This window comes from Rhipicephalus sanguineus, chromosome 1 (assembly GCF_013339695.2).
Source record: "Rhipicephalus sanguineus isolate Rsan-2018 chromosome 1, BIME_Rsan_1.4, whole genome shotgun sequence".
Lineage (NCBI taxonomy): Eukaryota > Metazoa > Arthropoda > Arachnida > Ixodida > Ixodidae > Rhipicephalus > Rhipicephalus sanguineus.
The window spans coordinates 336868119-336890384 of NC_051176.1; the positions used below are offsets into that span (position 1 = coordinate 336868119).

Sequence of the window (22266 nt, forward strand, 5' to 3'; positions counted from 1 at the left end):
ACAGCATATTGCCTGATCTTGAAGGAGCACAAGCATGTTGAGATTGCTCTATTCATATGTATTTGCCTCTCTGGCTCTGCCTTCCGAAGGCCAAGCACACAAATTTTATAAAATATATCTCATTGCGAGGCTTGCCATTATAGTATAATATCGCTAAAGGCGGGACTACTTGGTCGCGTGTGCAATAATGTAAGATAGCTAAGACAGTACTGTAGCGGACTCATACCGGACGTATTGCGGTCCTATGGATAAAAAATTGTTGACTTAAAGGTCAGCTCTCGCCCTGTAGGCTTCTTTTTCGTTGTCCAGTCTGTCTACACTATTATTACGAACGTATACCAAACTAAAGCCCGCATCTCAACGCCTTAGTCTTGCATTAGAGGACCTCTCTACACATCAGCAGGGCTTAAATAGTGAATGGCCGCGCCCCCCCATTGAATTGAGTAGTCGCTGCCCTTGAATGGCACTCCTCGCCGATGTGTTAGCGCCAGGCAGATGCTTCCGACGTCTACTCGAACGCACTGGAGTATAGGGGTATTTTTGACACCCCTCATCATCGTAGAAATCGCTGAGAGGGCTGGTTAATCTACCGTTGAAGAGCAGTGTCATCAACATTCGAGGGGTTACGTTGTCCTCCAGTCAGCACGATCGAGTGAAGAGCTCTGAGTCAATGCTCTGTTCACGAATACGGCAGTTACTCGACCGTCTGGTGTTCTTTAACGCGCACTGACATCGCACGGCATACGTACGGGCCGCTAGCATTTTGCCTCCATTGAAATGCGACCGCCGCGACCGGGATCGAACCCGCGACATTCGGGTCAACAGCCGAGCATCGCGTGCGGTATTATAAGTGCACTCTCTTGCATTACCGTATGCCCGACAATGTGGCCAGGTCGACAACGGTGCAAGCCCTATACACTTTTGTCGGTGTGTCCGCAAGCACTTATCTTTTGTCCGCAAGCACCTTTCTTGCGAAAAAGATGGAGCCGGGAAATCTTAGGCTTTGGGGAGTTTCTCTTTAGTCACAGCGGACCGATACGTTGGAGACGACTAGAAGACAAAATACTTCACAACTGCGAAAATTTTTCAAGTTTCATACTAATTTGCGCCTGAAGAAAAAGAAAAGCGCCAGGCCTGCGCACAACGCGCAGCACAGTCACAGCGAAAGCTCGAAGACCGGCCTAGAGCCCGTTCCAAACACTCTTGGGGCATCTAATACAAGTACACATGTAAGGCATGCACTAAGCCACAGATCATAATTTTTGTCAACTAGGGAAGCACCCACTATGCCAATCTTCGTCTTACTGCGGATAAGCGAGGTACCCACTACACATCTGTAGGGCATTATGTGCACTTTGTTGATGCTGTATGTGGATGATGACGACGAATCATGGCTGAGCACTTGGTAGTGGGTGGCAAGCTTTAAACTACACATTCGTTGCGTAATTAGCATTGTGTGACGCCTGGCTGTTATTTTACTATTCAGCCAATTATAACGTACATATGGTGGGAATGGCAAGCACCGACCAATCGTTGAAACAAGCACACAAATAATTGACGTTATAACAAACACACAAATAATTGATAATAGGAAAAGAAAAGAACAAAACAGCTAGGCTTCATCTTGAATCCCTTCACATTCAGACGACCGATAACACGCTCAACCGCAACTCAGGCAATCTGCCCCCGATATACACTCGATGCTTACGTCACATCATCAAGCCCATATAACCCACCCCCTAAAAACTTTCATTCCTTGTGAACAAGGCCCCCGTAGCGGGGCCGAAACGTCAATTATTTGTGTGTTTGTTTCAACGAATGGTCGGTGCTTGCCATTCCCACCATGAATTTTCCCGACCAGACGGGTTTCCGTCGAACCCTGGACTTCAGCGTACATATGTTAATGCGATTCGTTGCCCGACATGACGCTTGTATAGGGTCTTTTTGCAAAGGAGTTTGAGGCACCAGCGTGGCTCTGAAGGAAAGGATCATCAGAGCCACGCTGGTGCCTCAAACTCCTTTGCAAAAAGACCCTCTGTCTGTCCAGTAGGACCGACACAACTTTTGTCTTTTCTTTCATGTCCTTATTGTTTGATGTACGTGTCTAATAACAGGCAATAAAGCAAAAAAAAAAAAAACCAGCGTGGCTCTGTGGTCGAATACTCGACTGCCACGCAGAGGGTCCGGGTTCAAATCCCATCCGATCCTGGATGTTTTTATTTGTTTCAGTTTTTTTTTTTTCTTATTTCGCGCGATAGCGGTCACGGACACCGGCGGCGGCAGCGGACAACTACGGCACTGTTGTTGTGATCTCATAACAGCTTTTGCTGTAAAACTAGTTTGCGTAGGGTCGTAGGTATGGATAATAATGATTGCTAGACAATATAGGCGCGTTTATAGCGTCGCGATACGAAAGACCTTTAAGAGACCGTTTGAACAACAGATGGTGGGAAGGAAATGAAGAAGAGCATCTGATCTCTGGAGGCAAGCCCAACGGCTTCATTACCATTTTTGTGCCCGGCAACAATTCTCTTGTATATGCAACGTAACTATACTGTTTTGTGTGCGTTTATCCACACGTAATGACATATATATTTTCTTTTGGTTCTAAGTTACTAAAAAGTTGATTGTGACGTATTGAGTGTGACCGTGCCGCCTCCGCAACTTGAGATGCGTGGTTCAATTTACATTACACACAGGGTTAAGGTAATGTTCCTCTTGGAGTCCGCTCGAGATGCAAGTGGTCTGCAAGCATGGCTTAATGGTGCATCATATCTCAGGCTGTTCTAGACAGAGGAAGCCAATTAGGCTCCCGGATATGAGACGCGCGATACTTAGCCCCTTCCCTTCTCAGGCCTCGAAGTAAAGACCTCTAATTTAGCACCACAAAGATTAAGAAAAACTGTATGGTTGGCAAGAATCAGTGCTGGGCAGTATCGAAGATACATGTATCTTAGATACTATCTTAGATACTCTATGGGTATCTTGTATCTGTATCGCGATACGTCTCGAAAGACGAGTATCTGTATCTGTATTTCCGATACATTCGATAATGTATCGTGTATCTTAAGATACAAGAGACTTCTATCGCAACACAACCGTGCGAAACAATAATCACTGGCCAAGCTCCGCTTTTCAAGCTGGTATTGGTGCCAATAAGCTATCTGAATAAGTTTAAGGGCAGTGACGCAATTTTATTTTTCCGCCAGAGTCCTCCAGTGAAGGCAGAAGATGAGGAAGACAAGCGCACGGACGTCTGCGCCCAGCCCACGTACCTTTTGTTTTGTCGATTTCTTCTCTTTTTAGTTGCACCAATGCCGCGACACTTGCTCTTAGCCACTGTCCTGCGCCGCGTACTCAACCGCGTGCAGCGTCTATCGCGCAAATTCTGATGTTGCTACAGTGTCGTTATTGAAGATTCTCTTGCCTCTTGCTCCGTAATGAAATGTGATGCGTGCAAGAATGGGGTTGCTTTGTGTCTCGTGGATTTTACGTATCAGCGATTTGAAGGATCTCGTGGATGTAAAGCTTGACTTGCATGCAATGAATGAACTTATATGCAAATAAGATTCTAACAACTTTAGCACCACTGGTACTGTGTTAGATCTAATAGAGCAAGCGCTTACCTAACAGAAAATAACTTGGCGTACCGTATTTTTCACTTCCTGCTACATTTATTCAAAGACTTTAGGAAATCATAATTTGATTATTAGCACAAGTGCTTTTTTGCTGTCATTTTGCCTCCCATACATTACCTAGGTCGATGAAGTGGATGCGCTTGAAAGACGAGGACGAAGAAGAGACGGGACACACAGTGCGCAACTTACAACTTGTTTATTGGAAAAAGGGGGTAGCGTCACTAATATACACTTAAGCACGTGACACAGGGCTTGCGCGTTACACGTTACTGAGCACTCAAAAATGCTATCTCTTTCTTAGATAATGTCAATGAAGCTATGCTGACACACGATTCTGCGCATTCTAAAATATATTTTGCTTCAACTACGAGCCTCGCCGATTGATTACGGTTGCGAGATAGGACTGTGCACTGCTCAAATTTAGGAGTGCAGGAGCACTTTTGGCAGTGAGTTGCGAGATGACCGTTGTTACCGTTCCTGACATTATTGCTGTGTTCTCTTAGACGTTCGTTTAGGCAGCGCCCAGTTTGTCCTATATATACCTTTCCACATGAAAGTGGAATGTTGTACACAACACCCTTCTGGCACTGAACGAATTTAACCCTGTGTTTAACGTCGCAGATGAGAGGCGCACTGGAACAGGGCTCTGTCAATCTGCACAGTCTTGATAATTTCTGCGGAGCGGAAAATGCTACCTCAACACCCGCCTTCTGAGCAGCTTTCTTGAGATTGTGTGATATGCGATGAATGTATGGGATGCAGAACCAACTGGCCCAACTAAGTGCACTGACAAATTACCTAGGTCTCTGTACTACTGTTTTTCCGGTCTGGTCACTGCAGTATGTCTTTTGTAATGCATTCCCAAAATAAGATCGCTGCTTTATTCTTCTAACTGTCTGCATTATATTTCTACTACGGTTTACCCATTTACACGTTGCCAAGGCGATTTTGAAAACAAATATATAATTATGTAGGCGTCCCTTGAGTTACAGTACAAAGCATTCTGCTTACCGCTTAGGAAAATAGCGAAATTGAGCTTGCATTATAATAATGGAAATCATTAGGAGCCATCTTAAAGATGTTAGGACGGGGATTCGAGAAACGTTGTTTTACTGAACACTCCGTTTTACTCATGAGCGTCCCAACGAGCCGTTTCAGGCAATTTTCCATAGGCCCTGAATTTTCTATTGTCTTAATAGGTAAGTTGACGATACTTCATGCTCATAGCTATTAAAGGGACACTAAAGAGCAAAACGACTTTTCTCGCATTAGTAAAGCAGTCTTCCACGATACCAAAAACACCACGCTTGCTGAGATACGACGATTAATAAGCGAGAAAACGCGCAAAAGAAAATGCAGGTGGCGACGCCACCTTGGAATTCCCGTACCATTTGCCGTGACGTCACATATTTTTGACGGCGCCTGCTTGGGCCTACGTAGTTCCTAATCGGTTAAATCGAAGTACATTGTCCTCTGAGAGGGCCAGAGACATGACATAACGAGTTTGTTGAAATTTCGTCGAGCCAGTGGCGCCATAATACGTTAAATGCTCTTTGAAGTCTTTTACGTCACGAATTACAAAGTTCGGCGCGAAATTTAAAAATGAAACTTTGAACTTGGTTTTCTCCCCTAATAATAAACCTATGGTGGTGAAATAAACTACACAAGAGTTCTCCGAGCACACTTTATCAATCTAAACCAATTCATTGTTTCTCTTTAGTGTCCCTTTAAGGGCGCCGTCTGTATTGTGTTTGTACTCATTCAATGTGAATGTTTGATACAGAACCACCTCTCTATTTTACTTATATTAGTTTTCCTGTTTTAGGCCTTCCTAAACATTTTTCGTATTAATAATCGCCACCTAATGAAGCGGCAATAGCGCGAATAACGGCGGTGCCCTCCGACGCTTTGTGCAACTATACAATACGTCTGAGATGTTTCTGTGTTGCACATGCTTTCTCGTTGAAGAAAAATTGCTAAAAGATTGCACGTTAGTGACTATATCAACAAAGAATCCTTTACGCCAGAAGATAAGTAGAATGTGAAACTTCATTGCTGTTTTACGTCATCTACGTATACGCCAGGGGTCTCAAACTCAGCTTATAGCCAGCGGGCCACAGTCGCGAAATTTAGTTCCAAGTGCCGGCACAGTGAGGATAGTGGGAGAGAGTTTGAACAAAATGACGTTGCCATTCGAAAGGAAGCCTTTCCCATGTCTCATATATAGGTCATTTCAGAAGGGGACTTGGAGTCAGGATTCGAGAAACATCGATACCGATGTACACAACGAGTGAAATCTGTACGCGGATTGAAATATAAAAGTTTTTGTTCCACGGTTATGTTTGAGCACGTGGTGACCACATGTTCTTCACGAAAGAAATGCTTGAGACCAGTCATATCTGTGTAGCTCACGAGCATACTTATTTAGAAAACAAAAACAAATTGGACGGAGACGGTCATGTGTGCCGGCCGGGCCGGTAGCGAACGGTCTCAAACCCCGTATACACCATGCGCTCCCTGCGCATGGTGTATACTAACAGACATTTCATTAAAGTGAAACAAAATAGGTCACAATTAGGAATATCAAGAAGACATTTTCGTGCATAGGCGTTCGCTGCTACATTATATGGATCTATAATAACAAATTAGAGAATGTATCGAAGTATCTTAAGATACAATTGCCAAGTATCGTATCGGATACAATTATTGCGGCAGTATCTTGTATCTGTATTTCCAATACTTCTTGCCTGAGTATCTTGTATCGTATCGCGATACAATTTCAAAGTATCTTTGCCCAGCCCTGGCAAGAATGAAAGGCTTACGAAGAAACGATATTACTGTGGACTAAGCTTAACCCGGTCGCGCAGACTTTAAATTGGGGAATAATTAAACTTCAGCGCACTACTGAATAAATTTCCAAGACACAGCGACTTTTTACAATGTGGCAAAAATAGTTCGATTGCTAAATTGTCTTCTCTCTCACGTAAGAAAATGACTCCAGTGAGCTAGACTGACAGTGTCGTATTTGTTTTTATTATCGGTTCCTTGTGTGAAGCTCAAAGTGTGCGTCGGAAGACCGAAAATGACACGCCGAGTCTTTGAACGTGCGTCTCGAGCGGATGTGCGATACCTGCTCTGCCACTGCTCCAGCTTCGACGAACAGCGCCACCAGACTCTCCATTGTGACTCAAGCAGACTGAACGATTGATGATCTATAGTGTCTGGTCCAGAAAGCCGCACGAGTGTTTCTTCAGTACCTGATGGCATTGACACACGTTAGATATTCAACAAGTCGCGAGCCTGTCCTCATCTATTTCTTTCTTTTGGTCTCGCTTTCTTATCCCTGTGTGTCAAGAGTGTAGCCAGAAAGTTTTTTCGGAAGGGGGGGGGGGGGGGGGGGGTTCAACCACTCTCTATACATGTTCGTACGTGCGTTTGTATGTGTGAGTGTACATTACACATGCAAAATTAAAAAAAAAATTAGGAGGGGGGCGGGGTTAAACCCCCTCCCTGGCTCCGCCAATGCCGCGGGTGAAGCGATAACAATATAATTAACTATCTGCTACAGGTCTCGCGGGCTCTTTACCCTATACCTTTTTGTATTCTTTAGAGAAATGCTGCGAATGCACCCTTTCAAACTGAGCATATTGCTCCGAGCGCCGTCTTTCGTGAAGAAACCTCTTCACTAAATGCTAACTAATGCGGGCCCAGGTCTAGCTTGCGCAAGTAAAAAATTTGTGCCAAAGTGAAAGGCTTGAACTTGGTTCGTGTTTAGCCATACTTAAGAAAACAAAATGTACAAGCTACCAGTCGCAGAGTGGTAGTGATGACATTCGCTCATTAAAAACCGCTCTCATTCCCGTCTTTAGTCCAGGGCTGAGACTCGGAATCAAAATAATAATAATAATAATCATCACGGAAAACTAATATTTTCCTGTTTACAATTTATTCTCTGACAGTTTTAGTATAAGACAAGAACTTCCCGGGAAGTTGTTTCGTTTATGCGACCAATGCCAATTAACCTGCATCGAGTGCCTGGTTGTGTTGCACTAACGACTCCACGCTAACTCGCAGGTGACGGGTGAAATCGCGGAGAAGATGCACTTCTTCTACTTCCTCGTGTACCGCTACGGAGTGTGCGTGCCTTCCACCTGCCAACGGGAAGACGTCGAGACCATCGCCGCAAGCCGTGAGTGTTTATGACCACACCACTGCCGGCCAAAAGGTGCTGTCACATTAAAGGGGCCATGCTACGGTCACCAAAAATTTGCGGTTTTCAGCGAAAAATAGAAGTAGAGGGTCTATTGTACCTGTACATATATGAAAAATGGACTATGAAAGAATATTTCAGCGCAATGTTCCTCCCTGATGTGACGAGCCATCATTGCTTGCTATCGCCATCCGGTCGCAAAAGGATAATCTTTGACTATGTCGTCGACCCGTTGTCAGATTAAACGCCGCACGCAACTGCCGCGGCACGTCGGGGTGGTGCTTCGCGCCAGTACTCACTGTCTTGCATGCGTCTTCATGCAAACTGCAATTAAACTTTGCCGCGGGATATCTCGGCGCACAGACATTCTAGAAGAATTCTTCCAGGTGGAATTGTGTAGAAACGCGACTGCCTCCAACTTTTCGATACAAGCATGCCCGCTTGCTGCACTCATTAAAAAGTTCAGTATTCAATCTTAGTTTATTGGGCGGCTAACAGCGATAATTATTGTCTCATTTGGCGCCCCCCCCCCTTGATAAAAAACTTAACTGCAAAGGTGGTTTTCACGTACCTCGCAGTGCTAAATTTTAAGAAAACCATAAAGCTTAAGTTTGAACACCCAGTAGTATACTACAGCTGAACTATACTAGCGTTGTACTCCAATTGAAGGCATTTCGCTGGTGCATTCTTTTGCGTCGCAGTGGGCGCGAGGAACTGTGCTATATGTGCCAATGAACTCTTTAGCTAGAGGGCTGCACTCATTGCCGTTTTTGTCTCCCTGTCTACCTACTTTGAGCACATAGGTATATGGACTGCGATGCTAGTAACTCTCAAAGGCGAGTTCACTTCGTAGCAATAGGGAACGTTTTTTTTAGTTAGTTCTTTGGTTTAGAGCGCAGGCGTAAAGCAAGCACTACGATAAATATAGAGAAAAGCGTTTATCTCTGTCTTTATCTTTATGTCTTTGTCTTTATGAGACAGAGATAAAAGCTTTTCTCTATATCGTCGTCCATGTTTTTCGTCTGCACTGCAAACCAAAGATCATGAGTAACCAACTAGCCCAATTGATCATCCTGCTATGTTTCTTTAGATTTATACTCGCAGAATCGCGACCGGTACAACATAACATAACATAACATAACATAACGTAACGTAACGTAACGTAACGTAACATAAGATAAGATAAGATAAGATAAGATAAGATAACATGAGATGAGATAACATAATATTTGTATTACGCAGCTTTATCCCTTTTCGCGCTTCGCGAAAGATTCGAGCGGCGCTACGCCCTTGTTATCAATGCGATGGGAAGACCGTGAACCGTGAATTTCTTGGCGAGGCGGGATTCGAAGCAGCATAACCACGATCCGAAGGCGAGCGTCCTAACCACTCGGCTATCCAGGCACGCTAGCAGAGCATAGCGTAGTCTTGTATAGTATAGTATAGCAAGGGAGAGGGAAAGGGAAGTGAGGTTGAGGTGGAGGGAAAGGAGGAGGGGAGACAATAAAGTATAGCACAGAAAGAAAGAGAGAAATAGATAGGGCGAAAGGGAAAAAAGACAGAAAGAGAGAAGAAAAACAGATAGAAAGAAAGAGAAAGATAGAGAGTGTTAGAAAGACAAAGAAATAGTTAGAGAAAGAAAAAATAAAAATAAACACAGGCAAAAAAGTCATAGAAAAAGCAGAGATGAGAGAAAAGATAGAGGAAGGAATAAAAATAAAGAGAAACAAAGAAGGCCGTCCAGCTCCGCGCTTCCTTCAGACTTGGCACCCAAAGTGCGAAGCTGCCTCAAGTTTTTCAAATCCAGAAGTGAATAGCTTGACCTCGAACGTGAAATTATTCATTATTTGTATGTTGAGTTATTAACTTAATGATATACCTGGGTCCTATGTTAATACTGACTGACTAATATTTGCTGCCGTTCATCGGCCTGATTAACATAAGTGGTTTATGCAGTCTATGGCAGAGGTAACTCTGCCATGCCGTACCCTAAAAAAAAGTGTGAAATTAGTTGCATTTATGATCGAGCAAGTACTCATTCTTAACTATAGTACTCGCTCGACTTCATTTTTAACAGCTTAAGTATACCCCAGTAGGCACAGCATATGCACAATTTTGCAAAATGCATCGTCGCTGTTCAATACCATACGACTACACAGCCACGAAATTTGGCCTTTCCCTTCCGTCTCTATCGGGGCGTCGAAATTCCTGAGGCTTGAATTTATTTTATAAAGTATACTATCATGACGCTCTTCCCGACAAATTTTTTCTAAAACCGCAGTAAACGTCCCATCTCATTGATTATCGTCATAAGGTAGGCATCACATTTTCTAAAACAGAAACATATTCCGAATCTCTTCTACCGCGCACAGCACTTGAGTGGTATTACCTACCCGCTGACATGGCATCAATCAGTGTTAAACAACGTTTTTGACGGGCGCTCTTATAAGTACAAGCCACTTGGAATTTTTTAGCTGTTATTATTAATGACTGGTATTTTGTGGTTATCTTATGTTCATATTTTTACCTACTTCCCTTTGTAATACCCTCTGCCTTGAGGGTGAATAAACCCGCCGCGGTGGTCAACTGGTGCTAATGGTGTTGTACTGCTGACCCGAAGGTCGCGGGATCGAATCCCGGCCGTGGCGGCCGCATTTTAGATGGAGGCGAAAATGCTTGACGCCGGTGTACTTAGATTTAGGTGCACGTTAAAGAACCCCAGGTGGTCGAAATTTCCGGAGCCCTCCACTACGGCGTCTCTCATAATCATATCGTGGTTTTGGGGCGTTAAATCCCAACAATTATTATTATTATTATTATTATTATTATTATTATTATTATTATTATTATTATTATTATTATTATTATTATTATTATTATTATTATTATTATTATTATTATTATTATACCCCTAGGCTGTGTTTGCAGAATGTCTAGAGAATTCCGTTCTCCTGTGCCCTTCCGAAAATTGTACACCGCGCTATGTCTTCCTCAACTAGAGTATGCATCTGTGATCTGGAATGGCATTCCTAATTCCAGCAGCAACGCCATTGAGCGAGTCCAGAAAAAATTCCTAAGCATTTACAACCATCGTTTCGCTAGAAATGACTCTGGATCTCGTTCTAACGCTGCTGGATTATTATCATTGCCATCACTTTGCTGCCGACGAAATCGCGCTGATCTGTTATTTCTTTACAAGCTTGTGCATGGTATCATATCCTGCCCTGTACTGCTCAACTGTCTTAATTTCCGAATTCCACGTAAGCTGACCAGAGAGAATAGACCTTTTTATGTAACCGCCTGCCTCTGTGAACATTCGACCATTGGCAGGATACAACGTCTTTACAATGCTTACTTTCTGGAGCTCGATGTTTTTCACAGCTCCCAGTCGTTGTTCTGCTCCGAGCTTTGCACTGTACTTACATAGCCTTGTACACTGTTGATATTTTTTTTCTGCCTGCGCATAGTTCTATATGTGCAATTTTGTAACGTTTTTTATCCCTGATATTTTATTATGAATGTTTCCTTTGTTTTTTGTTTTTTTTGTTTTTTTTTGTGTGCGCCAGTACAAAGACCTTACGGTTGTTCCTGGGCACATTAAATAAACGTTTGATTTGATTTGATTTGATTATTGAGGGTGATAAATAAGTAACTAAATAAATAAACATTAGTTATCATGCAAATGGTTATAGGGTAATAATTTATTTCGTATTGTACTCAGGAAAAAAGTTATGGCACTTCAAATTGTAAACGTCTTTTATCTCTAAGTGGACAGTTAGGGCCGTTCTGTACATCTTTACAAAAGATAACGGTAAAATGAAACACCTGCGGACGGTACAGTTTAAACGCCGCAGTAATAAAGAGACACATCAGGCAGAAATATTGCATTAAATACTCGTTTTTTGTACCACTTAAGCTTAGCAGTTTCCCCGTTTTAAAAAGAGGTAATTACAAGCTCCATCTTGAAACTAACGCTAAAAGTAAAAACCATCTCTGAAGAAACGCACTTTGTTCTACTGACATCTTGTTACTTATTGGTTCCACCCGTTCACTTTTCAAGTGCACTATATCTTTTAAATAAAAACAACGCACTTAATCTGGTTGCATTTTATTATGGATTACAGCTTTGATCAGTTTGAGTCGCGGGTAGGGTGTCTGAGATTACATCCTTTGTGTGCTCTGTAAATGTTCAATGTAGCCGTCTTTTATAGAAGGTGTGTAAAAAAAGGAAGCGAACCGAGTCCGCTGCTTGTAAGTTTTCATCTTGTATTAAGCCACGAATAAAAAGGCGATAACTTGGCTGTCTATATGACCAAACTTGGTACAGTCTTACAGTTAGGTGTTCAAAGTTGGAAGGAAAAGCGTAGCGATGCACTTTCCGGGTGCTCTATGTAATAGGTAATTTTAAACCGTTCATTCGCAGCTTGCTTCGCGAGCAATTAAGCGACTTTTTTCCACGCAGTGTCGCGTTTCGACTAATGCGTCGGCACCCTCGCCGCTATTTTTCTTCTGTTCCAGTCGTCAAGTCTGCAGAGTTTGAAGTCAAGGTTTCCAACTGCGAAGTCAAGGAGGACAACGCGAAACTGAACGGGGACCAGACAGCCATCGTGTAAGTGACATCCGCGACGGATCCTCAGACAAGCGTGCCTAGGAGAAGACTTCGAGACGAAGTTATCATTGTGTCTCGAATCTCCTACACGCGGCATGACATGGTATGGTGTGTTGAGGTAATGTATGGTGGTATCATTGGTATGACGTGGTAAGGTAAGCTATATTAAATGTATGTATGTATGTATGTATGTATGTATGTATGTATGTATGTATGTATGTATGTATGTATGTATGTATGTATGTATGTATGTATGTAGTATGGTATGTATGTATGTATGTAGTATGTATGTATGTATGTATGTATCTATGTATGTATGTATGTATGTATGTATGTATGTATGTATGTATGTATGTATTGCCACGCGCACTTTTTACAATTTTATATAACCAGTCCGTTCCATGTATAACCACTGCCATGCGCAAACCTCGCCCGAGTGTTTGGAGACCTTCCCGATTATTTTAGGATCTCCCTATAAGACTATGCGCCGCACGCGAACGATAGAGTTTATTCTTGAACTAACCGGGCTACCACCGATAACGCTCGAATATTCAAAGCCGCAGGTATAAAAGGCCGACGCGCTTCACTGCTCATCGGATTACTCGACGGCCGACGACTGTTCTCGCCACTATCAGTGCACAGGGTGTATCGCTTGTATTTTAAGTTCTCAAATTCCGGGCACAAGCTCGCCCATTTGAGATCCGTGTTTCACAGTCTTGCTGCAGACTTCTTCATCGTCACAACCACGTGAAATCTGGTTGAGGAGCTGGTTCCTTTATGTTCCGGACGCCCAAGAAAAGCCGGGAACCAAGCCCACAGCCTGAAGAAAGCACCGAAGCCCTCGTGCAGCAGCGACCCAGCCGCAGGCTGCAAGGTTTGCAACCGGACTACGGACTCCTACCCTATTAAACAGCCATGGCGACGAGGAAAACTACCACGATGACAACTGCTGTGTCCCCAGCTACAGTAGTGATGCAGCAGCCCAGGGAGCCACCGACGTTCCGTGGATCATCGTTTGAAGACCCAGAAAGTTGGCTGGAGATGTACGACCGAGTGGGCACCTTCAACAACTGGGACTCCGACGAAGAACTGCGTCACGTCTATTTCTACCTAGAAGACGCCGCGAGGACGTGGTCCGAGAACAGAGAATCCGCACTACAAACCTGGGATCTCTTTCGGACGACGTTCCCAATCACCTTCACGAGCGTCTTCCGGAAGGAGCGGGCCGCGGCTATGCTGGAGACACGCGTGCAGCTTCCCAATGAAAACATTGCGATCTACACGGAAGCCATGAATCACCTGTTTTGACACGCCGACCCCAGTATGCACGAAGACAAGAAAGTCAGGTTCTTCATGCAGGTTGTAAAACAAGAACACTTCGCTGGATTGATAAGGAACCCGCTGAAGACAGTCGCTGAATTTGCTTCCGAGGCTTCGACAAACGAGAAAACGTTCGAAATGCGAACGGGGCAATTCAACCGCCGTTTCTTGGTTACAAACTAAGCCGACGCTCAAGCGCTAGGAACCGCCGACCCGCGTGAGACGATCAGAGCGATCGTGCAAGAGGAGCTGCGAAAATTTCTACCTTCATCGCAGTCTCAAGTGGTTCTATCGCTGACATTGTGCGCCAGGAGATACAGTAATTACTAGGCGTTCCTCAGCTAGCAGAGCCGCAGCCGTAAGCTGTGAGCTATGCTGCTGGAGTCCGACGTAAGGCTCCTCCTCCACGATCACGCCAAGACGCCGCACCGCCGCAGTACCATCGCCAGACACCGCCGCCGCTACCGACGCCCTACCGTCCACCTGTCAGCCAGCGCTACGCCACTAGGAAGACCGATGTTTGGCGCGCCGCTGACCATAGCCCGCTTTGCTACCACTGCTTGGAAGCCGGCCATACCTACTGTCGTTGGCAATACCGCCAGTTGGGACTATGCGGCATCGCCGTCAACGCGCCGTGTCCAGAGCGAGGTGAACGACCACGCGACATCGCCGACTACTTCGCAGGAGCGCAGTGGACACCCCGACGACCTTCCCGATCACCGTCGCCAGGCCGCTACATCTCACCATAGCGCCGGCAGTACACGTACCGGCCCTACTCGGGGCTGATCCGCGAGCCCTTATCCGGAAAACTAAGGGCTGCAACCGATGGAGGTGCGGTTGCTGTACGATAAAATGCCGAAGATCGTCCGCGGCCGACGACGACGATCCAGGAATCATCATGCACCAGCTCGCAGCCTAGCAGGCAGAGCCGTCATGAGGGGACTTCTCCGAAACAAGACCAGACGAGACGTCGTACGAACACCGGAACAAGCCGACGCAGCCGTGATGCGATGCCACGACCTAACCGTAACGCAAGACGACGAACCACCGACCTTGACGTGAGTATTGATGGCCACAATATCACCACCCTCGTCGACACCGGAGCCGAATGCTCCGTCATCAGTGGCCCGTTCGCCGCCAAGCTGAAGAAACTAAAGACCGCTTGGGAAGGACCTGAAATCCGGACAACTGGACGCCTCCTAAAAACGCTCACTGGAGCCTGCACGGCGAGAATTACGATTGACGGCCATTGCCATTATTCGGCGATCTTCGTGGTCCTACAGCATTGTTCGAGGGACGTCATTCTAGGCATGGATTTCCTTAATCAGCACGGCGCAGTCATTGACTTAACATCCCAGTCGATAACGCTTTCCGCGGACAGTGCCATCCCGCCGGATCCGAAAATCGGTCGCCATGCCTTGAATGTGATAGAAGGGTCACCGTTCCGCCTCTCTCCAGTATCATCATTTCCGTTAACATCGAGTAGCCCACACACTTAAAAGGCGTCATCGAGGCCGATGAGCACCTGCTCCTGAACCATCGAATTTGCGTCGCAAGAGGCATAACCGAGCTGTATGATGGGGAAGCGAAGGTAATGCTGACAAACTTCAGCAACGAATACAGGACCCTCTACATTGGTATGACGGTCGCCTAATGGATGAATTCGTGGACGCCAGCAATACTTTCGCCCTCATCGATGCTACCGAACCTTCTTCGACGAACCAAGGTCCTCAACCAGATTTTGTCGTCAATCCGAGCCTTCCGAAATATAAGCAAGGCCATGCTCAAAGCCCTGTTTCTGCTATACAAGAGCTGCTTCTCGTTGTCGTCAAGGATCCGTCATAACAAAAGAAAGTGCCCGACCAGTCCGTCAAAGCCCGTATCGTGTTTCGAAGCGAGAACGAGAGGCCATAAAGAAACAAGTAGACCAAATGCTACGCGACGACACCATCCAGCCGTCCAAGAGTCCGTGGTCTAAGAGTCCGTGAGTCTCGCGTGGTGTCAGGGAAGAAGGATGGGACCCTGCGTTGCTGCGTCGATTATCGTCGCCTGAACAAAATCACAAAGGACGTGTATCCTCCCCCACGGACAGACAATGCCCTGGGTCGACTCCACAACGCGAAGTACTTTTCTTCGATAAACCTCAAGACAGGCTATTGACAAATCGAAGTCGACGAAAGAGACCGAGAGAAGACTACGTTTATAACACCAGACGGCCTCTTCTAGTTCAAGGTCATGCCCTTTGATATTTGTCCGCACCTGCGAATTCCCAACGCGTTTTGGATACAGTAATTACAGACTTGAAGTGACAGACTTGCCTCGTGTACTTGGATGACGTCGTTGTGTTTGCCTCAAACTTCGACGAACACCTCCGGCGCCTTGATGGTGTACTTCAAGCAATCAAGACCTCGGACCTCACCTTGAAGCCTGAAAAGTGCTGCTGCACGTACGAGGAGTTCTTGTTTTTGGGTCAGGTGATCAGCAAATCTGGAGTGAGAAAAGACCTGCGGAAAACAGCTGCCATCGCTGCCGTCCCGCCACTCGTCGACAAGAAGATCGTCGTTCTCGGCTTGTGCGACTATTACAGACGCTTCGTCAAGGAATTTTCATGGATCGCCAAGCCATTAACGCACCTCACGAAGACCGACTTCGAATTCATGTGGGAAACAGCGCAAGTCGAAGCATTTCAAGAACTGAAACGACGTTTGCAGACGCCCTCCCGTACTTGCGCATTTTGACGAATACGCCAATACGGAAATCCACACCGATGCAAACAGCGTTGGAGTCGGCGCCGTCCTTGTGCAGAGGACCGACGGAATGGGAAGGGTTATCAGCTGTGCAAGCCGGTTGCTATCCAAGGCGGAAGCCAACTATTCCACAACAGAAAAGAAGTACCTTGTCATCTTCTGGGCTACGTCAATGTTTCGCCCCTACCTCTACGGCAGACCCTTCAATGTTGTGAGCGACCACAACGCCTTGTGTTGGCCAGTTAACTTGAAGGACCCTTCTGGCCGCGTCGCACGATGGAGTCTGAGACTAAGAATTCGACATTACCGTCGTTTACAAGTCCGGTCAAAAGCAATTTGACGCCGACTGCCTGTCTCGCGCCGCCGTCGACCCGCCGCCGAAGGACCACCAGGACGACGACTGCTTCTTGGGAACCATAAGTGCCGATGACTTCGCTGAACGACCGTGAGCCAACCTGGAACCTAGGGGTCTTGTGTAATACCTCGAGGGCAAGGCTGACGTTATTCCAAAGGTATTCAAGCGAGGACTGGAGTGGTTTTGCTTGCGGAACACTCTTCTCCCAAAGAAGAACTTCTCGCCACTTAGAGCCAACTACCTCCTCGTAGTACATTCAGCATTACGTCAAGAGGTTCTGGAAGCTTTGCATGACGACCCGACGGCTGGACACCTTGGATTTTGCCGCACGCACGAGAGATACAAGAAAACTACAACTGGCCTCGCCTCACTGCCGACCACTGCCGACATCGCCCATTGCGTAAGCACTATCTGGGACTATTAGCGACGGAAGACACCGCCGACTAGACCAGCCGGTCTTCTGCAGCCCATCGAACCACCTCGCCGGCCGTTCCAGCAAATCGGGATGGGCTGACTGGGGCCGTTCCTGACGTCGACTTCCGGAAATAAATGGATCGTCGTAGCTATCGACTACCTCACCCGTAAAGCCGAAACAAGAGCCCTGACCAAAGACAGTGCCACCGATGTAGCCAAGTTCTTCATTGAGAACATCGTCCTGCATCAGGGCGCCACAGAGGTCCTCATCACCGGCAGAGCCTTTACTGCTGCCCTAACGGCCTTTACTGCTGCCCTAACGCAGGCGACATTCAGATGCAGCAAGAGAAGCCACCGCCGGACCACCGCCACCCACATACCAATGGCCTCACCGAGCGTCTAAATAAGACCATCGCCGACATTCTGGCCATGTACGTCGCCGTCGAACGCAAGACGTGGGATGCCATCCTTCCGTACGTGACCTACGCATACAACACGGCCGTGCAAGAAACGACGCAGATGACGTCATACAAGTTGGTCTACGCAAGGAGCCTGAGAACGACGCTCCACGCTACGCTGCCTAACTTTAGGATGAAGAAAATCTCGACATTGCTTCCTACTTGCAGCGTGCCGAAGAAGCTCGACAGCTCGCCCGCCTGCGTATCGAGCAGAGGGTCGACAGCCGTCACTACGATCTCCGACGACGCTACATGGCACACAAACCCGGATATTTTGTTTAGGTCTGGACATCCATACGCCAAGGTGAACTCAGCGAAAACTTCTTCGACGTTACTTCGGGCCGTACTCCGACGTCTCCGACGTCGTGGCCCGCTGGACTACGAGGTTGTCCCGGGCGGCATCGAGTCGCTATACGGAAGCACGGATGTGAAATATCGGACGTTGCAAACACGTGCTTTTACAGAGACATTCTGCATTATCACAAGAGCAGCACTGCGACGGGATGTGCTAGACCTTTGATTGCGAGGTTCAATGCCCGGAAGCAAGAAACAGCCTATGGGCGATACCATAATGTAGGGGCCCGCATTTCCGCACATCCTAGGTTCTTTAAGGCATATCCAACGCACGGTAATGCGTTTTTTTGTTCCACCCTCATCGTAATGCGGCCTCTCTGACCTGTACGAAACCCGTGGCCTAAGAAGGATAACACGCGGTAGCCGCGTAACCTGCGCATTGGTTCGTATTGTGGATTAAACCGCTGTAAGCACAACACACTCTACTTGATGCATAGGACATAAACAAATCAACCACTGCACAGAAACTCCTGTACTTGAAGCTTCAGGATAAACCTGGAACAAGATTTCACTATAGTCAAGAGTTCAGCGAAAGCTTGTCTCGTCAGGTAACATGATAATGAAGATGCGGTCACTGACCAAATCAAGGTGAAAAACACACGTGGGATGTTTCGGGACCCGTGCGGGGTCCTTGAGTGTGATCAAGGAACCGATACGGGTCTCGAAATGTCGCTTGTGTGTTTTTCACCTTGACTTCGTCAGTGGCCGCAACTTCTTCATCAAAAGTTCACTGTGCGGAATCGATCGTTAAGCTAAAAACTCACATTTTTATACGAAACTACGTGGAATTCATATAATAGCTGCATCTTACCGGTACTTAGCTACGGAGCAGAAACCTGGAGACTTACAAAGAGGGTTCAACTTAAATTGAGGACGACGTAGCGAGCGATGGAAAGGAAAATGATAGGTGTAACCTTAAGAGACAGGAAGAGAGCAGAGTGGGTCAGGGAACAAACGGGGGTTAAGGACATCATAGTTGAAATCAAGAAGAAGAAATGGATATGGGCCGGGCACGTAGCACGTCGGCAGGATAACCGGTGGCCATTAAGGGTAACTGACTGGATTCCAAGAGATGGCAAACGCGTGAGGGGGAGACAGAAAATTAGGTGGGTAGATGAGATTAAGAAGTTTGTAGGTATAACGTGGCAGCAGAAAGCACAGGACCGGGTTGATTGGCGGAACATGGGAGAGGCCCTGGAGTGGGCGTAGGCAGGCTGGTGACGATGATGATGACGACGTTGAATTCATGCAGGGATCGCGTTTGTAAGTTGTAATATTCCCCCCCCCCCCCCATCGATTCTGGTAACATTTGATCATCTACATCGCTGCGACAATGTGGGCGCGGACATTGTGTTGCCAATGCCAATCGGCCAGAATTAGTACATTGTCATAATAATCGTGAAAGTATACTTGACGGCCCAAATTTCACCCCCTCAAGAACATTTTTCTCGCGTTCTTTTTGCAGGAGTGTGACGCCATGTATGTGAAATCTTGTTGCCGAGGCCTATCGCGGTTTCTTCGCGACAACGTCTATATCTCGGGACCGAGTCAACAATCTAAGAGCGTTCGCGCATACCAAACCCCTCTCGCGGACGGTTCGTGCTGAAAAATTCACCGCGCAAACACACGAGCGCCGACTGGCATTTTTTTTCCCAAGAACGCTTTTCTCCGGAGTATAAATATATCATCTACCGTCAATAAAGGATCTGTCTCGAGGTGGCATTTCGCCAAAGTTTACAGTTTGCGACCGCCAACGCGCACACATAGTCGTGAATTTTCCAGCACGAACAGTTGCCTACTTGTCCAACCTTTAGTTCAGATGCTTCGGTATGGAGGCCCCCTGGCGAGATACATCGCGGTCAGAGGCGTTGTTGGCGGGCCGGAATCGAGGTGTACAACATTTATGCTTCAATTTTCAACACAACTTGTTAACGATTTATCTGAAGGAAATCGTTGAGACGAAACATTATTGTCCCGCGTTCCGCGAGCGGAAAAAACAAAAATCAGGAGCCATTGTCCTCTCGGGAAAATGAGTGCAAGCGAAGCTTTGCGTCTGCGTGCCTGACGTACCACCTTTCTTTCTTTCTTTTTTCTTTCTTTCTTTCTTCTTTTCTTCTTTCTTCTTCTTTCTTCTATCTTTCTTTTCCTTTCTTTCTTTCTTTCTTTCTTTTCTTTCTTTCTTCTTTCTCTCTCTTTCTTTCTTTCTTCCTTTCTTTCTTTCTTGCTTTATTTCTTTCTTTCCTTCCTTCTTTCTTTCTTTCTCTCTTTCTTTCTTTCTTGCGAGATGTTCTGAAAGTGCGAGGTGTTCTGAAAAACAGTGATCGCTTTGCATAAAGCATGCAGTGAGTGGTTGTGACCAACGCAACGCAGTTTCAAGTGCTTACTGAGAGAGAGAGAGAGAAAAAACTTTTATTTTCGAAACCCAAGTCCGGGTCTGAGCTCTAGGGTGAGGCTGTACCGACCTCCCCTAAGATGGTTAGTATGTGGTTAAGGAGAGTTGCCCACGAGGAGGTGGTTTCGCCCAGATTCGCAACCCAGGCCTCTCATGTAAGTATGTTAGAGCAGAGTGACTGGCGCTGTGGCGTAATGACTCTGGGGCAGTGCCAGTATGTGTGGGATAGAGTCGGTGAGGTTTCTGAGACAGACCAAGACGCTCGTCCTTAGAGCATGTGCTATGATGTAAAAACTTTAGCGCGCAGTGCACGTCCCCGCGCAGGACTGTGTGTGTACAGTGACTATACCAAAGTCACCTGTCATCATAACTCCTTGTTTCTCTCCCTTTTTTCCTTACCCCCGTGAGGAGTAGCAAGCTAGAGACATGCTTTCCAGGCCGCCCTCCCCTCCTTCCTCTTCATGAAATATTATTTTCTTCTTCTTGCACATCACTAGGCCGGCATAGTTAAAATATCGCATTGCATTGCTTTCGCGTGTAGTCAGCGGTCCGAATAGCTATCGACCTATGTTATCATCACGATCAACCGACTGTTTACGGTAGAAGATAAGACAGCAAATTGGAGCGAGCGAAAGGAAGCCTTACATTATATCGGCCTTTGTTCTGAGTTCATCAGTTATCCACTGTATCGCTTCTTTATTTAAATGCCAGAATCTACCTTTGTTTTATTACTTAAACAGGCGTGGCAACTGGCGTCGATAATTTATGCAAAGCAGGGGACGCATGTTACAGCGAGGTGTCATACGGTACGCACGAGTCGCCTTGAAGACGTCATCTCCGATTGTTGGAAGTGCACTGAAATGGTTGGAAACTTTTCGGATGCGGTGGTTCATGGCATACTTCGCATGCTGGATCAGACACCTTGTTTAATGATGCGTTTTCTGCTCGAGAAGTGGCGATGGAATTATTTATTTTAGCAGGTTAATCGATGCTGGTCAGACAGACAAAAGCAGGCTGACTTACGCGAGAGCTTAGCTTACATCTGCTTGACGTGCTTATCAGCTGACTTTACGCTTAAATATGTCTTGTAAATTGTTGTAGTGACGAAACACCTGCCAATGTTTCGTCAAATGTTTATCTCGCGAGCTAAGGTGGCTTGTGGAAACAATAGCGGTCCTAAAAGTTTCTGTCGTCCTTTTGCGATTATAATGGCGTCAAAACCCAAATTCTGTTCTGTTATACTTGGGTTGATGTGGAAAGATGGAGCTGAAGAGCGCTTGGTTACTACTTTTCTCCATGCCTTGCAGCAAAAAAGGAAGCAGCGAAAAATAAGCGAAAACAACAGGGATAATGAAAGCAGCATGGGAATGAAGAGTTCGCTGATCACTCGAAAGTTGACACACACACTTCTATTCAAGTTGTATCCGCACTACAGATCACAGCGCGTCAACTATTGGTCCACTAAAAATAAAAGTTCAAAGATCTTTATCTTCAGCTGAAAATCACTTGCACGAGCCACTGTCAAATTTTCGTAGTTTAAATGGGCGCTTCTCCACGCTTTCTACGTTTTTTTTTTTCGACAGTATTTTTTTTTTCTTTTTAAGCGAAGTTACAGGTTTCAGTGGCGGCGGCATCGTTCGCGAGAAACCAGGCGCCGGCGAGTGACCAGAAATGCGGGTGTACAGAAATGCGGCCATCGAAGGTGCGCCTGTACGTACATGCGTATTTGTAGGCGCCATTTTCCAATAACTGAGGCTCTTGTTCGTGGG

At 46.2% G+C, this 22266-nt stretch overlaps 1 protein-coding gene across 1 annotated transcript in view; it reads left to right on the forward strand.

Annotated features, from left to right (window-relative positions):
* The window catches only part of LOC119379583 (nose resistant to fluoxetine protein 6), a 274495-nt gene that overhangs the window by 177565 nt on the left and 74664 nt on the right, over positions 1–22266 (forward strand). Inside the window, exons 3-4 of the mRNA XM_037648887.2 lie at positions 7713–7827; positions 12367–12457. Of these exons, the coding sequence (XP_037504815.1) occupies positions 7713–7827; positions 12367–12457 (206 nt within the window). The remainder of the gene's footprint in view (positions 1–7712; positions 7828–12366; positions 12458–22266) is intronic.